This window comes from Anabas testudineus, chromosome 3 (genome assembly GCF_900324465.2).
Source record: "Anabas testudineus chromosome 3, fAnaTes1.2, whole genome shotgun sequence".
NCBI lineage: Eukaryota > Metazoa > Chordata > Actinopteri > Anabantiformes > Anabantidae > Anabas > Anabas testudineus.
This window is the reverse complement of record NC_046612.1, coordinates 13,761,428-13,777,763: the sequence shown is the minus strand read 5'-3', so window position 1 is coordinate 13,777,763 and position 16,336 is coordinate 13,761,428. Positions and strand designations below refer to the sequence as shown.

General features: G+C 39.9%; 1 protein-coding gene across 1 annotated transcript; it reads left to right on the top strand.

Moving 5' to 3' along the window:
* Nucleotides 1–180: 180 nt before the first annotated feature.
* Nucleotides 181–15,936, top strand: secisbp2l (SECIS binding protein 2-like). The gene is made up of 18 exons (XM_026377886.1): nucleotides 181–416; nucleotides 4,368–4,576; nucleotides 5,553–5,880; nucleotides 6,008–6,146; nucleotides 6,698–6,921; nucleotides 7,458–7,482; nucleotides 7,646–7,761; nucleotides 8,079–8,186; nucleotides 8,290–8,400; nucleotides 9,063–9,230; nucleotides 9,399–9,540; nucleotides 9,745–9,914; nucleotides 10,052–10,184; nucleotides 10,277–10,439; nucleotides 11,634–11,854; nucleotides 12,400–12,554; nucleotides 12,752–12,971; nucleotides 13,306–15,936. The coding sequence occupies exons 1-18, from the start codon at nucleotides 396–398 to the stop codon at nucleotides 13,917–13,919; spliced, it is 3,267 nt and encodes a 1,088-aa protein (XP_026233671.1). The 5' UTR covers nucleotides 181–395; the 3' UTR covers nucleotides 13,920–15,936.
* The last annotated feature ends 400 nt before the right edge of the window (nucleotides 15,937–16,336 follow it).

Genomic DNA, 16,336 nt, shown 5'->3' with positions numbered 1-16,336 from the left:
ACATTTTTAACAGCCATACATGCGACACATAAGTCTTTTACTTGAGTTAGATTAACGCTGCTACGAGTTAACGAGATATCGCGGCGCACTTGTGACGTGCCGCATTTTCCAGCCAATAGCAGCTTTCTGGGCCTCGGCGGCTTCCGTTCCAGGTGACTCCCATTTCCACACTGACAGCAGCAAAGCCACAGACAGCCCCAAGCTAGTCTGTGGACACCACCGCTAGCTGACGCAGGTTTCCAGCAACAGTTAGTGCGACTCTAGTTGGTAGGAATTGGGTGTGAGTCGCTAGTAATCATTCATCTTCATTATTTACAATGAAGAGATTAAAGAGGTTCACGTCCTGACGTCCACACTGTGGTCAATGACGGTCTGTTTCGGCGTCGGGGAGTGACATGGACGCTAGTGACAATAAGGTACAGTTTGTTTTAAAATGGTCTTGTTTTTGTTGGGGTCTTGCTAAAGCTTCAGCGTTTGGAAAGGGGCACATAACGTTAGTTTATGCTGTCGAGGCCCTCGGTCTGTTTCGTTAACGGTATTCAAAAAGCCGCTATGGCAGTATTATAATTGCAAACATCAGCAATGCTTAAATTAACTACATTTTGGGGCGTTGAGATACTTTTCATGCTGATAGTTATTTTTTGGCATGAGCGTGAGCAAACCAAACAGTCACCGCTAACCATTTGGCTACGCAGCTAGCTAACGTTAAAACCGCTAACGTTGACTGTAACCGAAGCTCGTTACTAAGAAGAGCGGATAATACATTTAATTTGATCTGTGCGTCGGGCCTCACATGTATTTGGCCATTTTACCAAACGACTTAACGATAGACATGGTAATATTCCTGCTGTTGAGCCTCTAAAAGCCACAGCCGTGTTCATTTTAGCTTGGCTAGTTTGCTAAAGCTAAACATCCCCTCTGTCATCTGGCGGCGCTGGTCATTTTAGTCAGAGACAGCTGAACGAGCTGGGCTTTGTGAAATTGAGATGTTTGATCACAGTTTGGAAAAAACAAGACTTCAGAAATGGGTTTCAGTCGCGTAGGAATTTGCACATGAGTAGTGTTGTCAGAAGAGGTATCGTAGATAGAGGAATGTCTGGTTCTTCTGCATGCATGGCATTCCTCTGACGCTGTTTGCAATGCTGAAAGTTCAGTTTGGTTGCGTCTGAGTTTGGTGTCCATTGCGTCCTGGCATTACCCCACAGTAACCTTTCACCAGCACTTTTAATGCTGCTGTGCTTTGGCTGACAGCATTGGTCTCCTTAGGTAGAATGTATAATATTTCCTGAAATGAAAATGTATAAAAAACGCTCTCCATAAGCCCAACTTGTGTCTTAATGGTTATTAATGTGAAACGTCTTCACGCCTTTAATGCATGTCTGCTTTCTGCACAGTCCACCCTGTCAGGTGGTATTTGGAAGGAGCTGATGTGAGAATAAGTGGTTACACAAACGGAGGCCTGTGAGATCAGTTTGATCACTCAAAGTTCTGTCATCCCCAACAGATGCACATCTGGTTCTGACCTCATTGCCTTTTCCACAATCACGGCTATTCTCACTGACACTGACATATGCAACGATGCGTGGTTGAATCGTCAAATGGGACCAGTTACTAGCCCTGCTGTAATTAAATGGATTTCTCTATTAGTGTTCAAGAATTCAAGACTCAACCGCAGTGCACATGAGGTGCTTCATACCTTGGCTTGCTGTGTAATTAGCTTATCTTGTAGTACTGTCCTTACTTTAGCCTCTCAAACCTAATCCTATAACAACACCCTGTCAGCTATTCTGCTATACAGGTCCAGACCTAGTGTTGAAGTTTTCTACCCTTGCAGCCATATCAGCCTGGACAAGGCAAGGCATGTTGATTTCTATAGACACTTTCAGCACAAAGGCAACTCGGGGTGCTTTACAACAATAAAAATATAGTAAAAATAAAACAAAAGCACCACCATATATAAAAATGTTAGGTTAGGTTAGGTTAGGTTAGACATTAGAAATAAGGCATAAAAACATTGACAAATTTATTTTAAGGCAAACAATTGAACACAACTAAGTAAAACAAAAACAAGAAAATAGCAGCACATAACAACGGGTGTGGAAGCTGCTATTATTCTTTAAGAATTAACATATCCTTCTTTACTGTTGTAGTTTGGTCACCTTTACTGAGCTGGCAGGGCATTATGACTCTGAGATGGGATTGGATCTATAGATTACCAATGGAAAAGTGAGGGAACCACCCACAGACAGTAGCAGTGAGAGACAATAGCAGTCTGTGTGACAACCCCTGGCTGCACTGATACTCTATTCATGTATCCTGACCACTGTTTCAGAGATTTGAGGGGGCGTCTTTGTACTGTGAACCCTGTCAACTCTCCTCATCCTTTTACAGAATAGCAGTCTATTTCTGTGGGACCTCTTCAACAGAGCTGCCATCTAGGGTTAGTCCATAGCCACCATGATTTCCTATGAGGAGCACTCAAATGTAAGAAAGATGCTACCAGAAGGAAAACTTATTTACAAAACAGTAAAGTATGGGTGAATAAGGGCAGTGATATTATTTTACCCCTAATAAATATGTTTTGAGATTTAACAGTAAAGTAATAATTTAAAGAGTTTCACTATTTACATTTTTTGTTTTGTGGTATTACAGCAATAACGTTTTGACATGGGCAAAGCCACTATGAGCTGAGTCAAACAAAACTTCATTTTCTGGTGTGTTCCTCATTTTTAGGAGTTTTTCTTGATAGTTTGTCTGACAAGAAGAAGTCTTGAACGGAAATGTTCATGCACATTAACCTACCTGACATTACATTTATGTGTAAAATCCGAATAACAATATTTAAAAGTGTAGTAGAATAAGGAAAGCCTTGCTCAGATAGTTTTTATGTTTGTTATTTTTATTTACTGTAGATTAAACAATAGTATGTTTCTGATTTCATTTTTGATGTTAATTCATTAAGGTAGTGTCTTGGCCTGCCTGACATCTTGAAGTCCTCACTAAGTAGATCCTCCCCACTATGTCTAGGTTTCTACAGTAAATTTATCTAAAGTGTTGATTGAACTTGTATGCACTCCTGTGTTTACAAACAAATTCATGTACAGTGACTTGAAGAGTCATTTCTTTCCTTAATATTTCATAGATTTTGACTGAATTGCATTATTGATCTTGTGGTTCGGCTTACCCATCATTCTCTTAAAAACTGTTATTTAGCAAAGAAGTACTTGTACTCTTAATACTTACTCACATAGACCTGTATTACCTGTGTGTTCTGACACAGGGCTGCCATAGGTTTGAAGATCATATGGCACTTGTGATGGCCTTCCACTGTATTCAAGTTCCTTTGTTTACTACTAATACTAGTTTAGAACTAGTTATAGATTGATAAATTGAAATTTATAAAACAACCCTCACAATATGTATCATATTGCCGTTCTTTGAGCCTAGTGTTTGTTTTTTATTGCTCTCAAAGGACATTGTGTTTCAAAGGTTTTGAGGGAAGTGAACAACGTGGCATTTATGACCTTGAATACCAGCTTTGAATGAGTGTCCACTATTGCAAAACAAAATAAAATTTGAATTTCTAGTTGTAGTTAAATGGATGATGACCATTATAAAATGGTTTATTAATGCCATAAATCAAATTGATAATTTTTCTGTTTGTTTGTTTTGTTTTTGTTTAAAATACACAGACTCACCTCAGTGTAAATAATACTGGTCACTGTCTTTTTCTCACATCTGTTTATCCAGCCATGAATTTCTACAATGCACAAACTGACTATAGAAAATAGCTGTACCTCTCTCCCACTTGTTGTAAACTTAGCTAGATCCTCTAGTCATTGCGTGTTATGTAATATCTGAAATCGGGAATGTTTTTTTTTTTTTGTTTTCATTTTGTTAAGACTGTTAAACCACCTGGAACAGTATGAGGAAATACAATGCTGTGCTGCAGGTTTATTACCATGCTTGTAGATCTTTGATCTCTGCCAAACATTCAGTAATCAGTCACTTAAAAAAAAAATCTTATGCATAGATCTTCTCTTTAGGTGCAGTTCCTACAGTGTTTTGAGATTTGATTTTGAAGAGTTGTCAGTTTTTAATAATAGTGTTACATAAAACATTAAAGACTAGAATACATTTTACAACCTACATAAATAGTTATAGACAAAGATACTTTGCACTTGTATACAAATGGTAAACTCAAATTGGAAGAATGTAGGTGGGCTTTGATGACTATGTTGATATATGTTGTTGCTGCCATCCTACCTCCTATGATGGCAATAACAATAATAGGTGTAGATTTCTTCTTATTAATTGTGTGTGTGTGTCTGAGGGGCAGTAATGATTCTTAATTTCTCCCTGGACAGGATGTGAAGCTTTCAGCTGAAGTGGAACCGTTCATCCCACAGAAGAAAGGTCTTGAAGGACCCTTAGTTAGCATGAGTCTTTCTGGAGAGGTGGGCAGCGGAGGAGGGGGCGGAGGTGTAGGAGGAGGCAGTGGAGGAGTGGAAACTACTCCCATACCCAGCTACCTCATCACCTGCTACCCTTTCGTCCAAGAGAACCAACCAAACAGGTATTGTTTCTCAATTGGGGGGGGATTGGGATGAAAGCCTAAAAGCAGTTGCTTCAACCCCTTTTATCTCTGAACTAATTGTGGTTAATGATAAATATAGAATTTGTCAGTAATGTTAACTTTGTAGAAACAATTGCAGTCTCTGTGGCATTGTGGGAAATCTGCTGTCCCCATTTTGAGCTGCTGAACAACAATCCACTCTGTGGACCTTTCTATTTTCAGAAAGTCTCATTCATGGAGCTGCTTGCTATAAGAAGAGAATACCATGTGGCCTGTGTTGTTCAACAAGGAGATCACAATCAGATCCTTGAAACAGGGCATTGAGTTAGAGCCATTAGATTGCTCTGTTGTTTAAGACTGCTTAATTATGAATGAGAACCTCCCTAGAGTTACAAAGTTTACATGAAACCACAATGTTTGTTTCCAGTGGGTCTTTCTTTGTTCAGAGTGATCTTCTGTATCCTGCACACATCCGTTCCTTTGTTTCCTTCCCAACTATTTGAATGCCAGGAAATGCCCGCTATAGTAGTCTGGCTGTGAAAATGTCATCTTGATCCTTATCAGCATTTCTGTATAGCATGTACACAGCCCATAGCAAGTCAACAATCACAGAAATCACTGTGACATCACATCATGTTAAATCATGTTCAGTCTTAATCTATTAAACATGTAAGTTTATTGAAAGTACATACTGAGAAACGCATCAGTCCAAAAAGCTTTACAATGTAAAATATGTAATTCAGCAAGTTGCGGTTATACGTTTTCTTAATTGAGGTATGTGAGGATTTTTTTTGACTGTCTGCCAATGCAATCTCATTTTTATATATTTTTGGTGTCTTCTTTATGACATAACAAAGTTGCACTGTACATGCTTGCCTGAAGTTGATCTGCGTTGCATTTAATTGCTATTCTCTAACCCTAACCTAAATAGAATTTCAGCATTAATTTACCATTTTCCTGTCCTGTTGCTTCACAGGCAACATCCTATGTACAATGGAGGGGAGCTGCGCTGGCAGCAGCCTAACCCTACCCCTGGTGGTCCATACCTGGCCTACCCCATCTTGTCTTCCCCTCAGCCTCCGGTCTCCAATGACTACGCTTACTACCAGATTATGCCTGCTCCATGCCCACCCATGATGGGCTTCTACCAGCCTTTCCCTGGCACTTATGCAAGTCCTGTGCAAGCTGGCGTGGTCAACCCTGTCTCAGCAGATGTTGGTGAAAGACCACTGCCTCTGAGCCCAGCATATGGGATAGCCGCTCAGAGGGGGAGAGGCATGGTCCGACCAAATGTCCTCCATAAGGTACAGAACATCAACAACCTTGTTGTTATAGTGTCACATTGATGTTTTATTTGTTTCTAAAGGGTGTCCCTACTCATCCTCAGTATATTTAGTGAGTATGTTGTGCATATTTATCTTTTTTCCACAGCAACAGTTAGGGGTGGGCCAACCCCCAAGGGGTCGCCGGCCTCCAACAAGAAGTGTCGCTGTTCAAAAGGAGGTGTGTACCTTGGGACCTGATGGTAGGACCAAGACAGTCCTGCTGGTGGATGCGGCACAGCAGACTGGTAAGAGTACGACTGCAATAAGAGATATTTAAGTTCCACCATGCAGTGTTTTTACAAAGCTTTTTTTTTTATGTTAGCATTTATATCTGTATATATGGGCAGTGTCAGTGATGTCCTTTAATCATTTGACTGAAAGGAAGCATATGCACAAAACATTCCAGACTTTGTTAAAGTTAGCTACATTGTCTGCAAACAGGAATCTTTCCTGTTAGCGAGGAAGCAGGACACAATGCCAGTAAGAGCTGTGTCTGGTCCTACAGGTTGATGTTGGTATTCCTTGTGCATAACTTCTTAAAGAAGTGGAATGCAGAGATTCCAGTTGTAAACGTGAACATGTGTAGAGCTCATGATGTCACCAATGGTAGAAAGCTCTGGATAGAGATAGAGGTTACGTAAATGGTGTACAGTCAATTCAAAGTAAAGTTATCAAAATTTGTGTTCTGATTAATCTACAGTAGTTACAGTCCTTTTATGTTAATGATGGTAGCAGTTAAACTCCATTTGGTAACCCTGTGCAAAACGGGTCTAAGTTTCTCATGTCTTATCTTCAGATTTCCCAGCTGAGATGTCAGGGCGGTGTGCTGCTGAGCGGGCTAGTCCCCTGCTGTGGAAGAACCGAACAAGGAGAAGACGAGCATCCCATCCAGCTGAAAACTACAATGAGCAGGGAGCCAGTGAGGCAGATATAGACAGTGACAGCGGCTACTGTAGCCCTAAACACAACCAGGCATCTGGGGCAGCACAAAGAGCTGCAAACAATACAGCTGCACCCACGGTATGTTATGTATTGCCTTCAGAATCACTTGAAACTTAATAGGAAATTCCCAGTGAAAATGTGAAGCAAAAAATTAAGATGCGTGTGAAGATACAGATAGTGAACGGGAAGTAGGAAGTAGTGTTCTAAACATTCCAGTGAATGGCAGAGATATAGCTTAAGTAATGTGACAGATTTTTAAGGGCTCCGAGATTGATTTAAATTGGATCTTGAAATTTTCTATGAAGTCGTTGTAAATACATTGTAATATGAAGCTGTAGGACTGTTCACTTCCACCCACATCTCCCTCGCCTATGTGGTTAGATAAGCAGGAACATTTGAGCTAATAGTTGAATTTAGAATTTAGATGGTAACCACATGATTAGAAAACATATATAATATAAACCTTTTTTTTGTGACAGTAACAGTCTGACTTCTAGTGCGAAAGATGTAGTGTAGTTTAGATTACCATAGCAGACATTGTGTTTTCATGTTTAACATAAACTTCATATCTTAAGTTGCCTTTTTCTTCTTTCTTTATTTTCTGTGTTGTGTAGGGTGTAGAGGCTGGAGTAATGACAGGTAAGATTGATGCTGGGCATGTTTATTAATGCGGTGTGAAGCGTCCTACCTCACATGATTTTACTATTTTTTCATAACCATATTTTTTATGTACTCTGTGTATCCTAAATAAATGTGTTCTTTTTTTTTATTTATTTATTTATTTATTAACCCTTTTCTGTAGCGGCTACCTGGGTAAATGTGGCCTCTCAAGCTACTCCAAAGTCCTGGGGGGACAGGAACAGCCAGTTTCACAGAGCAGACCAGAGGAAGAATCCTGAACAGAGAAACTTCTCACAGGTGCAGTAAAAACAGGAGCAGGCACTGACAATGGTTTGTTAATCAGGCAGACAGTAGTAGATGCAGTAGATGAGGGATTAGTGTACAGTAAATATCCAGTGTAACTCTTGGGAACAGAGCTCACATGTAGATGCCTGTACTGTGGAAAGAACAAATCTCAAACTGACAAATAAACAGTAATTTAGTAACAGCTGAAGACGTTGGTATCAACAGACTGCAGTTTGTTCAGTTACACAGTTGGTGTTTGAACTAAATTATTGAATGCTAAGGGCAACCGTGTCTAACTCCTTTGTTCTTTGTGCCTCTTGGCCTGTCAGGACTTCCACAGTGGCTATCAGGGGCGTGTGCCCAACCAGTCAGAACAAAGGCTACAGCCGACAGTGGCCACTGGCACTGAGCTCCCTCCAGAGCCCCTCTACTTTGAAGTGAGAAGATTTCATTTTGATGCATTCTCAATGCAGCACAGACACTTTACATATAATTTAGAGATTGTTTGTTCTGCTAAAATCCTTTGTACCCGTTTGTCAGGATGAAGAGGAGTTCCCAGATCTCGCAACTGGAGGGGGTGTCCAACGCATCAACAAACCAGAATCGACTCCAGCCCAAACTCACACACAACCTAAACTACCCAAAAACCTGGTAAGGGAAAACAGTTTCTGAAGACTGGTTTTGAAAGTATTCTGTCATTTGCTGCTTACAGAGGGTGTGTCTCCCTCTAAGACTATTTGATTCCTGTCTACATAAACAATACATCTTCTACAAAAATGGTTATACCTATACCTTGATGATAATTTGAAACAATGCAACTCTACACAGTGTGTTTTAGGTGCATTTATAATTTCATATAATGTTAATTAAATAATAATAAGTATGCAGTATGCTGCTGTTAATTAATTGTCCATTACCTGTATCTTAACTGAACTTTTTCATGACTGTTATTTGCACTGTTAACTGCTATATTTATGATCACATCCTACTTGACAATGATCATAATCAATTCTTGTGTCTATCATTACCTTATATTGCATTGCATACCACTGCTGTTTATTGTTAACAACTTTATTCATTCATAGTTTTATTTTCTTTATACTTATTTATCAATGTGACCGTTTTGGGCTTTTTATTAAAATTTTTTGGTTGGTAGTGACATGGGAGGTGCTCCCAGCATAGTTTGATACTGCTGCACAGTTTGAAGATGAAAGTGATCTGCTTGTGTATCTGTAGAGCCTAATCTGACTTTTGAATTTCATAATTTTTACATCTCTACCAAATATTAATTTGGGTCTTTACTTGCGTCACAGCTGGATAACCTACCAGAAAACTCCCCTATCAACATTGTGCAGACACCCATCCCTATTACCACCTCTGTTCCCAAGAGGGCCAAAAGCCAGAGGAAGAAGGCTCTGGCTGCTGCCTTAGCCACTGCACAGGAGTACTCTGAAATCAGCATGGAACAGAAGAAATTACAGGTATAAATCTGTATTGTATGTACTGGTCGTCAAGGTTGGTCAGTTTAGTGCCTTGTTTCAGCAGTAATGGTCCTCAACACTGCCTGGCCTATGAGTACCCATCTGATCTTTACTTGTATTTGACTGGTTCATTTTAAAAGCTTTTTCTATCTTTTCCTTTCCTGGCAGGAGGCATTCAGCAAAGCAGCTGTGAAGAAGAGTAAAACATCCGTTGAGCTAGATCTGGGAGACATGCTGGCAGCTTTGGAGAAACATCAGCAGGCAATGAAGGCCAGACAACTCACTAATACCAAACCACTGTCATTTACAGGTATCCATAAAACCAACTGAACATTAACAAGTTCCATGAATAATTAAACAAATAACTTCCTAATAAAATAGCACTCCATTCATTGATGTTGGATTAATGTTAGGTTATTTATTTATTTTTCTCTCTTTGCAGCAACAGCGTATATTGTTAAATGTAATGTGTATATTCATAGTCACATTATGCTAATGTTGTCCTTTTCTCCAGTTGGAACAGCTTCTCCATTCCACAGCACAACCAACATGTCGTCCATGTTGAAGGGTCATCAGCAGCCATACTCAGCCCCACATAACACCTTGGATTCTACTGCACCTCGTATTAAGAGAGGGAAAGAAAGAGAAATCCCCAAAGTCAAACGGCCAACAGCTCTAAAGAAGGTTGGTGTTTACGTTGATGGCTTACAAGTGTTGTAAGGCAGATGTGGAGTCTACACAGAAACTGGTAAAAGTAACGAGGGCATTGAACCATGAGACTAACTGTGTTCTTAAATTCTTTTTGTTCTGTGTTTCTGTAGATTATCTTGAAGGAACGTGAAGGGAAGAAAGGGAAGACCAGTGTAGAACAAGAGTCTTCAGGTCAAGAGGAGCATGGGGATGACTGTTTACATTTTACTGATGACATTTCACGAGAGCCTGCGTCCCAAGAAGGTGAGGATAATTCATCTTTAATAAGTGAGCAGAGTTGTAATAAAAGTTTTATTCATTGCATAGTTTCTAATTGTTAGTCTTGTCTTACACAGAAAATGGTCTGAGTGTGCCCAGTGATGCTTCCCTTTCCCCGGCCAGTCAGAACTCTCCATATAGCATCACTCCAGTATCCCAGGGCTCTCCTGCCAGCTCTGGTATTGGGAGTCCAATGGCTTCAAATGCCATCACTAAGATCCATAGTAGACGTTTCAGAGAGTAAGTATGCACTCTTGGCCCACGTAGAGTGAGAAATAGAGCACAGACCATTGACCACGTAAGAATTTCTGGCATTGGAATGTGTTAAAAAATGCATGGGGTGGTAGCAAAAAGTTTTCAGCCTAGCAAATATTTATCCCACTTAAAAATCCCAGAGCCTTGGCTGTGAGAAGCATACTGCAAAAGCTTTTTAGCATTTTTAAGGGGGAACTGTACAATAAAGAATTGTAGAGTGATGCATGCTTGGAACATTGTCCCTTCTAGGCAGAAATGTATGCAAGTGATCATAAACACAGCCTTGTCCTCTGTGTCCACTGTCGGCCCATTGTCCCAGCCCACCCTTCTTGAATTTAAAGCCTCCAAAAGACCTCTGTAACCAAGCTCCTCCTCTCAGCTTTGATTGCCAGGACACGTGTTCTCAGACCACACTACGTCAGTCTTCCAGTGGATATTTCACCAAACCCCAAACCTATTAGAAGACTATATATCATCTTATGTTTCTTCTGCCCTCACAGCCTCTTTGAGAATAGATCAGATTGAGGCAGTTATCAGAAAATAGGTTGGTTTGAAGCATAGTGAAAGCATAACCAATAGAAAATCTGAAAACTTTAAGTCAGAGTGATTCTAAGGAGAACAACAAGGACAAACGTTCTTAAACCATTAGTTTAATCATAGACAGATCAGGCACATGCACAGACATTGTCTAGAGTCCATCTACTGTAGGCATGTAGGGGCTATACAGTGTACATTAGTGAAGATTTTCAACTTGAATAATTGGTTCAAGATCAAATGTGTGCTTTAAGAATTCCCCATGATCACAAAGGTGATATCATCAAGTTGCTTATTTCACTACACTATACCACATCTATGACACTTATCATAGTTTTGAAGTTGCAACTAGAGAATATGATGCTATTCTTGTTGAACATTTATCTTTTTCTTTTTTTTGGCATTTTAGCGTTAATTAGACTGAGTAATGTGCTGTAATCATTCAGCTACCAGTGTGCTCCTGTAATTAATCTATCATCAGTTGTTGATATTCTTTCATTGTCAGTCAACTATTAGTAATTTAATTAGTAATTTAGGTTCTAAAGCTTTTTTACAACATTACTTTAGCACTGAACATTAATTGTGAGCGTCATTGTTAGCTTTGTAGTTTATGTTTATTCAGTTTTTTTTCCTCCCCTCATGCAGATATTGTAACCAAGTGCTGAGTAAGGAGATCGATGAGAGCGTGACTCTGCTGTTACAGGAGCTAGTTCGCTTTCAGGAGCGGGTCTACCAGAAGGATCCTACCAAGGCCAAATCCAAGCGCCGCCTGGTCATGGGTCTCAGAGAGGTCACAAAGCACATGAAGTTGCATAAGATTAAATGTGTCATCATCTCTCCCAACTGTGAGAAGATCCAGGCCAAAGGTGAATAAAGCTGCAATACAAACTCCAGCATAATTTAACTAATTATAGTTTTTAATTGAGCAGAATGTCTGAGTTCAGAGAGCTCATTAGTTTAGGTGCTTCAAGTGGCTATAATTAAAACTTTTACAAAATTATACAACAGAAGTTATCAGCTTTATCTGGAAAAAAAATAAAATAAAAAGGCACTGTACACAACCTGGTTAGAACTGAACTTCAGACACACAGCTGCTGAAAACAGTGACTGTTTAATAGGTCTATTCATTAAAAATGTGGAAGACATGACATGATTGTTCATAAACTGTATGTGACTTTAGTGAAAATTACATTTCATGACCAATTTATGCAGAAAATCGAGAAATTGTGTACTGTGCTATTACTTCTTCTATTTAATATATTTCCCTCAGGACACTCAGTCATGTATTGGTACATGGTCAGTAGATCAGCTCCTACGTAGGCCCAGTCTGGCTACAAAACATTTTGCACAGTTATGTTTTTGTTCATCTGTGTTGATACTTTTGAGTCACTATTTCCTTACTGTGTTGCAGGGGGTTTGGATGAAGCTTTATACAATGTAATTGCCATGGCTCGGGAGCAGGAGATCCCATTTGTGTTTGCCTTGGGTAGAAAAGCTCTTGGACGCTGTGTCAACAAACTAGTGCCTGTCAGTGTGGTTGGCATTTTTAACTATTCTGGAGCAGAGGTAAGTCACTCCTCCTAACTAAAATTATTTGACTATAATAAAATGCTGCCAGTACCTTTTTATACAGTGAGTCACCATGTAATCTCAACAGCCAATGAAATGATCATATAAATTATAAATTAACTGGTCAGCTGATGTCAATATAGAGTAGTAGAGACTCATCGCAAGCTCTTAATTTGGTTAAATCTTTCTTTCAGGGTCTCTTTAACCGCTTAGTGTCTCTAACAGAAGAGGCTAGGAAGGCCTACAAGGACATGGTGTCAGCTCTGGAGCAGGAGCAGGCTGAAGAGGCTCTGAAAAATGACAAAAAAGTCCCACACCACATGGGGCACTCCCGTAACCACTCTGCTGCTTCCGCTATCTCCTTCTGTTCCATCTTCTCTGAGCCGATCTCAGAGGTCAATGAAAAGGAGTACGGTAAGGTCCCTCATTTGTGGCTTTGTGCTCTGCTTTTTCTTTTTTTGTAATAGTTGTGTTTGGTTATCTACAATTGGTAGTGAAACCTGTGTTCACATCCTTGACTTAATTACCAATTATTGTGACTGTTGATGTGTCAATGCCAAACAAGCATGTTGCAGTAGTAGGTGATTAAGGTAGAGCCCAGTCCAAGAGCCCTCTAGAGAAATCTGAATGGTTGTGAGATGATGATTGGGATAGAAAAGAGTTTGCAATGAAGTACAGTACTCGAATAAATGCCATCTGTAATATTGCTGAAAAAAAATTAAATTGAATATAATAAATCTTCCTTCAGAGACCAACTGGAGGAATATGGTGGAGACTTCAGATGGCCTGGATCCTGTAGAGACTGGGACAAGTCGCCCTGCACCATCCACTGTAACCCAGAAAGAAAGTGAGGCTGTGACGGCCACCTCCAGTGTGGCCGTGCCAGGTTCCACTGCCCCGCAGCCCAGGGCGGGGCCTCCGACACAGGGTACTGGCGAGAGAGATGAGGTCCGGGTTGACGACAGACTGGAGCTGGCGTCTCAGCAAAGCACAGAGACTGGCTCATTGGATGGGAGCTGCAGAGGCCCGCTGAACTCCTCCATCACCTCCACCACTTCCACCCTGGTCCCTGGAATGTTGGAAGAGGCAGAGGAGGAGGATGAGGAGGAGGAGGACTACACTCCTGAGCCTATATCAGTGGAAGTGCCCACACTCAGCAGTCGCATCGAATCCTGGGTATCAAAGACCCTGGAGAACCTGCAGCTGGGGAAGAGCCAAGAAAGTACAGAAGAGGAGGAAGAGGAAGACAACGAAGAGGAGGGAGGGCAGAGCGAGGACGAGGAGGACATCGATTCAGTGGACATCATAGACACAAGGATGGAGGGCAAAGAGCAAGTTGAGGTTAAGAAGGTCACTGGTTGAAATCACTTCTGCTCTGTTTTTACACACTTACTTCCTCTGTCCTCTGTTGCTCTCACACATCCCTCTTCAAGCAGCCAGCAGCTTCTCTTCTTTGTCTCTAAACCCCTGACACAAGACATAATCTCAGGTATCCAACCAACTGACCAACACTCACACACATTAACACAGTACAAAGAAACTGTCCAGCTAACAAACCTGGGTTGCTGACCAAACAGCAGCTAAACACACACTTTGAGGGATGCTAATGGACAGCAACACTTAAAAAGATCTCCTCACATCTTCAGCCCATAACCTACTACACTTGAATTCAGAAGGAGGTTGTTGATTTTCCTCCTCTGCAACTGAACTCTAATAGAGTCGGGGGTGTTTATGGGAGCAAGTGATGAGCACTATAAACGTTGAACTGTCTGTTGCTTACAGAGACGGAAGGTTGGAACCTTTCAACCCCCATCAACTTTATTCAGAGCTCTCCAAGGTTTACAGCTCTGCAAGTATTTGTGTGCTTCTGTGTGTATGTGTGTGAGTGAGAGTGTGTGTGTGTGTGTGTGTGTGTGTGTGTGTGTGTGTGTGTGTGTGTGTTTACAGGCACATAGTTTGCATTTATTTTGCTGTGTTCATTAGCTCTTTGTAAATACTATGTATATGTGTGTTTCTGTTTTTTTTGTTTTGTTTTGTTTTTTCTTGGTTGATATTTAGCTTTTCTTGCAGACTATTAGTGTCAGGGGTTCTGTCTTTCTACCAAAACCACTCCTATCCATCAGTCTTCAGTGAGTTTTTTTTTTTTTTTTTTTTAATGTTCAAATAAGTGTCCAATTCTGTATTCAGATGATTCAAATGACTTGACTTAACTTCTAAGAAGCAAAACAAGCTTTGTGTATATAACCTTGTCTCAGTGGTTCTGCTACAGTATGTAATGGTTTGTCATATTGATCTTGCCTAGTGTGAAACTCTGTGGGATCGTTTTCCTCCAACTGGAATTGTCTTCAGCTTCCAGACGCTGTTTATGCTTCATAAAAATTCCCGTTTGGTTCTCTCCATCGGTGTTTGTTCTCTATTTCATTTTGCTTTTTTCTGTCAATCATCAACTATAGGACTTGTTTACCATTCATTCATCCAGGAAGTAATTCGACCCAGTATGAAGTTGTAAAATTTGAAAATTTGAAAAATAATGAAAGAATTGTGGAAAGAAAATGTTTATTTTTACCACATTTTGGAGGAAAAAAATTATATATATAAATATATATGAGCCACATTAAATAAATTAAGCAAGAGGACAAGTGATTGGTTTACTGGTATGTGAAAATGAACAGTGCCCACAATTACATCCAGTTCAGCTACAACTGCCAACCTAAAATCCACTGAGACGCATCCTTACTGGGGCAAATTCCCATTAGACATGTCACAGTATTGCACATACTACCGATAAACCTATGTAAATACAGGTGTACAAGAGATTTTTATTTTGCATTGTATTAAAAAATATCAACATCCTTAAAGCCATTTGATAGTTTTAACATTTTAATTGTTGGAATCCAAATTGATAGTAGGTCATAGTGCGATTTCAGCCTGTCTGTGATGTTGCAGTGTGTAACTGCAGTATGTTGGGCTCCATACAGTGTGAAGCTTCAAGATGGGAAATGACAGTGTACTGAATATCATACTTGGATTATGAAAGTATTACTAGGTTAGTGAAAGGTACGCTGTGTGTAGGCTTTATGTTGCTATGACTTCCATCCAAGTGTGTGAAGTATGTTAATTGACAGCAAGTGTGTTTTTGCACTATGTAAATACAGTACTAGTAAAGGTCTTGTAACTATGTGAACAGAAAAAAAAAAACGGTTCAGTGAAGTACTTTTTACAGTGTGTTCATTGTCTTTATATGAATATTTAAAACTGTCCCCTTCAGATTGTACATCACTAGCAACATTGTTACTAGCTGTTTCTCATAATCATGTTATCACTCTTAATCTGACTGGACTGATTATTAACATCATTAAAATGTTGTTTAAGTAAATGATATGACCAATTTCTCCCTTTGTCCACTGTTGGAGGTTTTATCAACTGAAAATGATATTTGCAAAGTGTAATGCTGTCCTCAGCAAAATGTAATTTTTACTGTTGACCTAAATGTCATAGATGACACATGCATTCATTAATCAATAAATAGCCTTCAGATAAATTGATATTTAAAAGGCTGAGGGTGCACTTTCACTCAGTTGCCACCAGGAAGAGCCAAAGCTCTGCTGTGCACTAAACACTTAAAACCTGGAGATTTGTGTCATCCTGCGTATTTATATGAAGTTTTAGGCTGCCAGTTTATTTCTAAGTTGTTTTATTTCAAAGACCTTTTCACAACCTGACACATTTTTCTGATTGTAATCAAACGGAAATGTAAATTTTCAGTTAAATCCTCTTCC

Excerpts from the sequence above, each read along its gene's own strand:
- secisbp2l (XM_026377886.1), top strand. The coding sequence starts at position 396 with ATGGACGCTAGTGACAATAAG. Across the intron at positions 417-4,367 it reads TGGACGCTAGTGACAATAAG|GATGTGAAGCTTTCAGCTGA; the intron begins GTACAGTTTGTT and ends CTCCCTGGACAG. Across the intron at positions 6,147-6,697 it reads GGATGCGGCACAGCAGACTG|ATTTCCCAGCTGAGATGTCA; the intron begins GTAAGAGTACGA and ends TCTTATCTTCAG.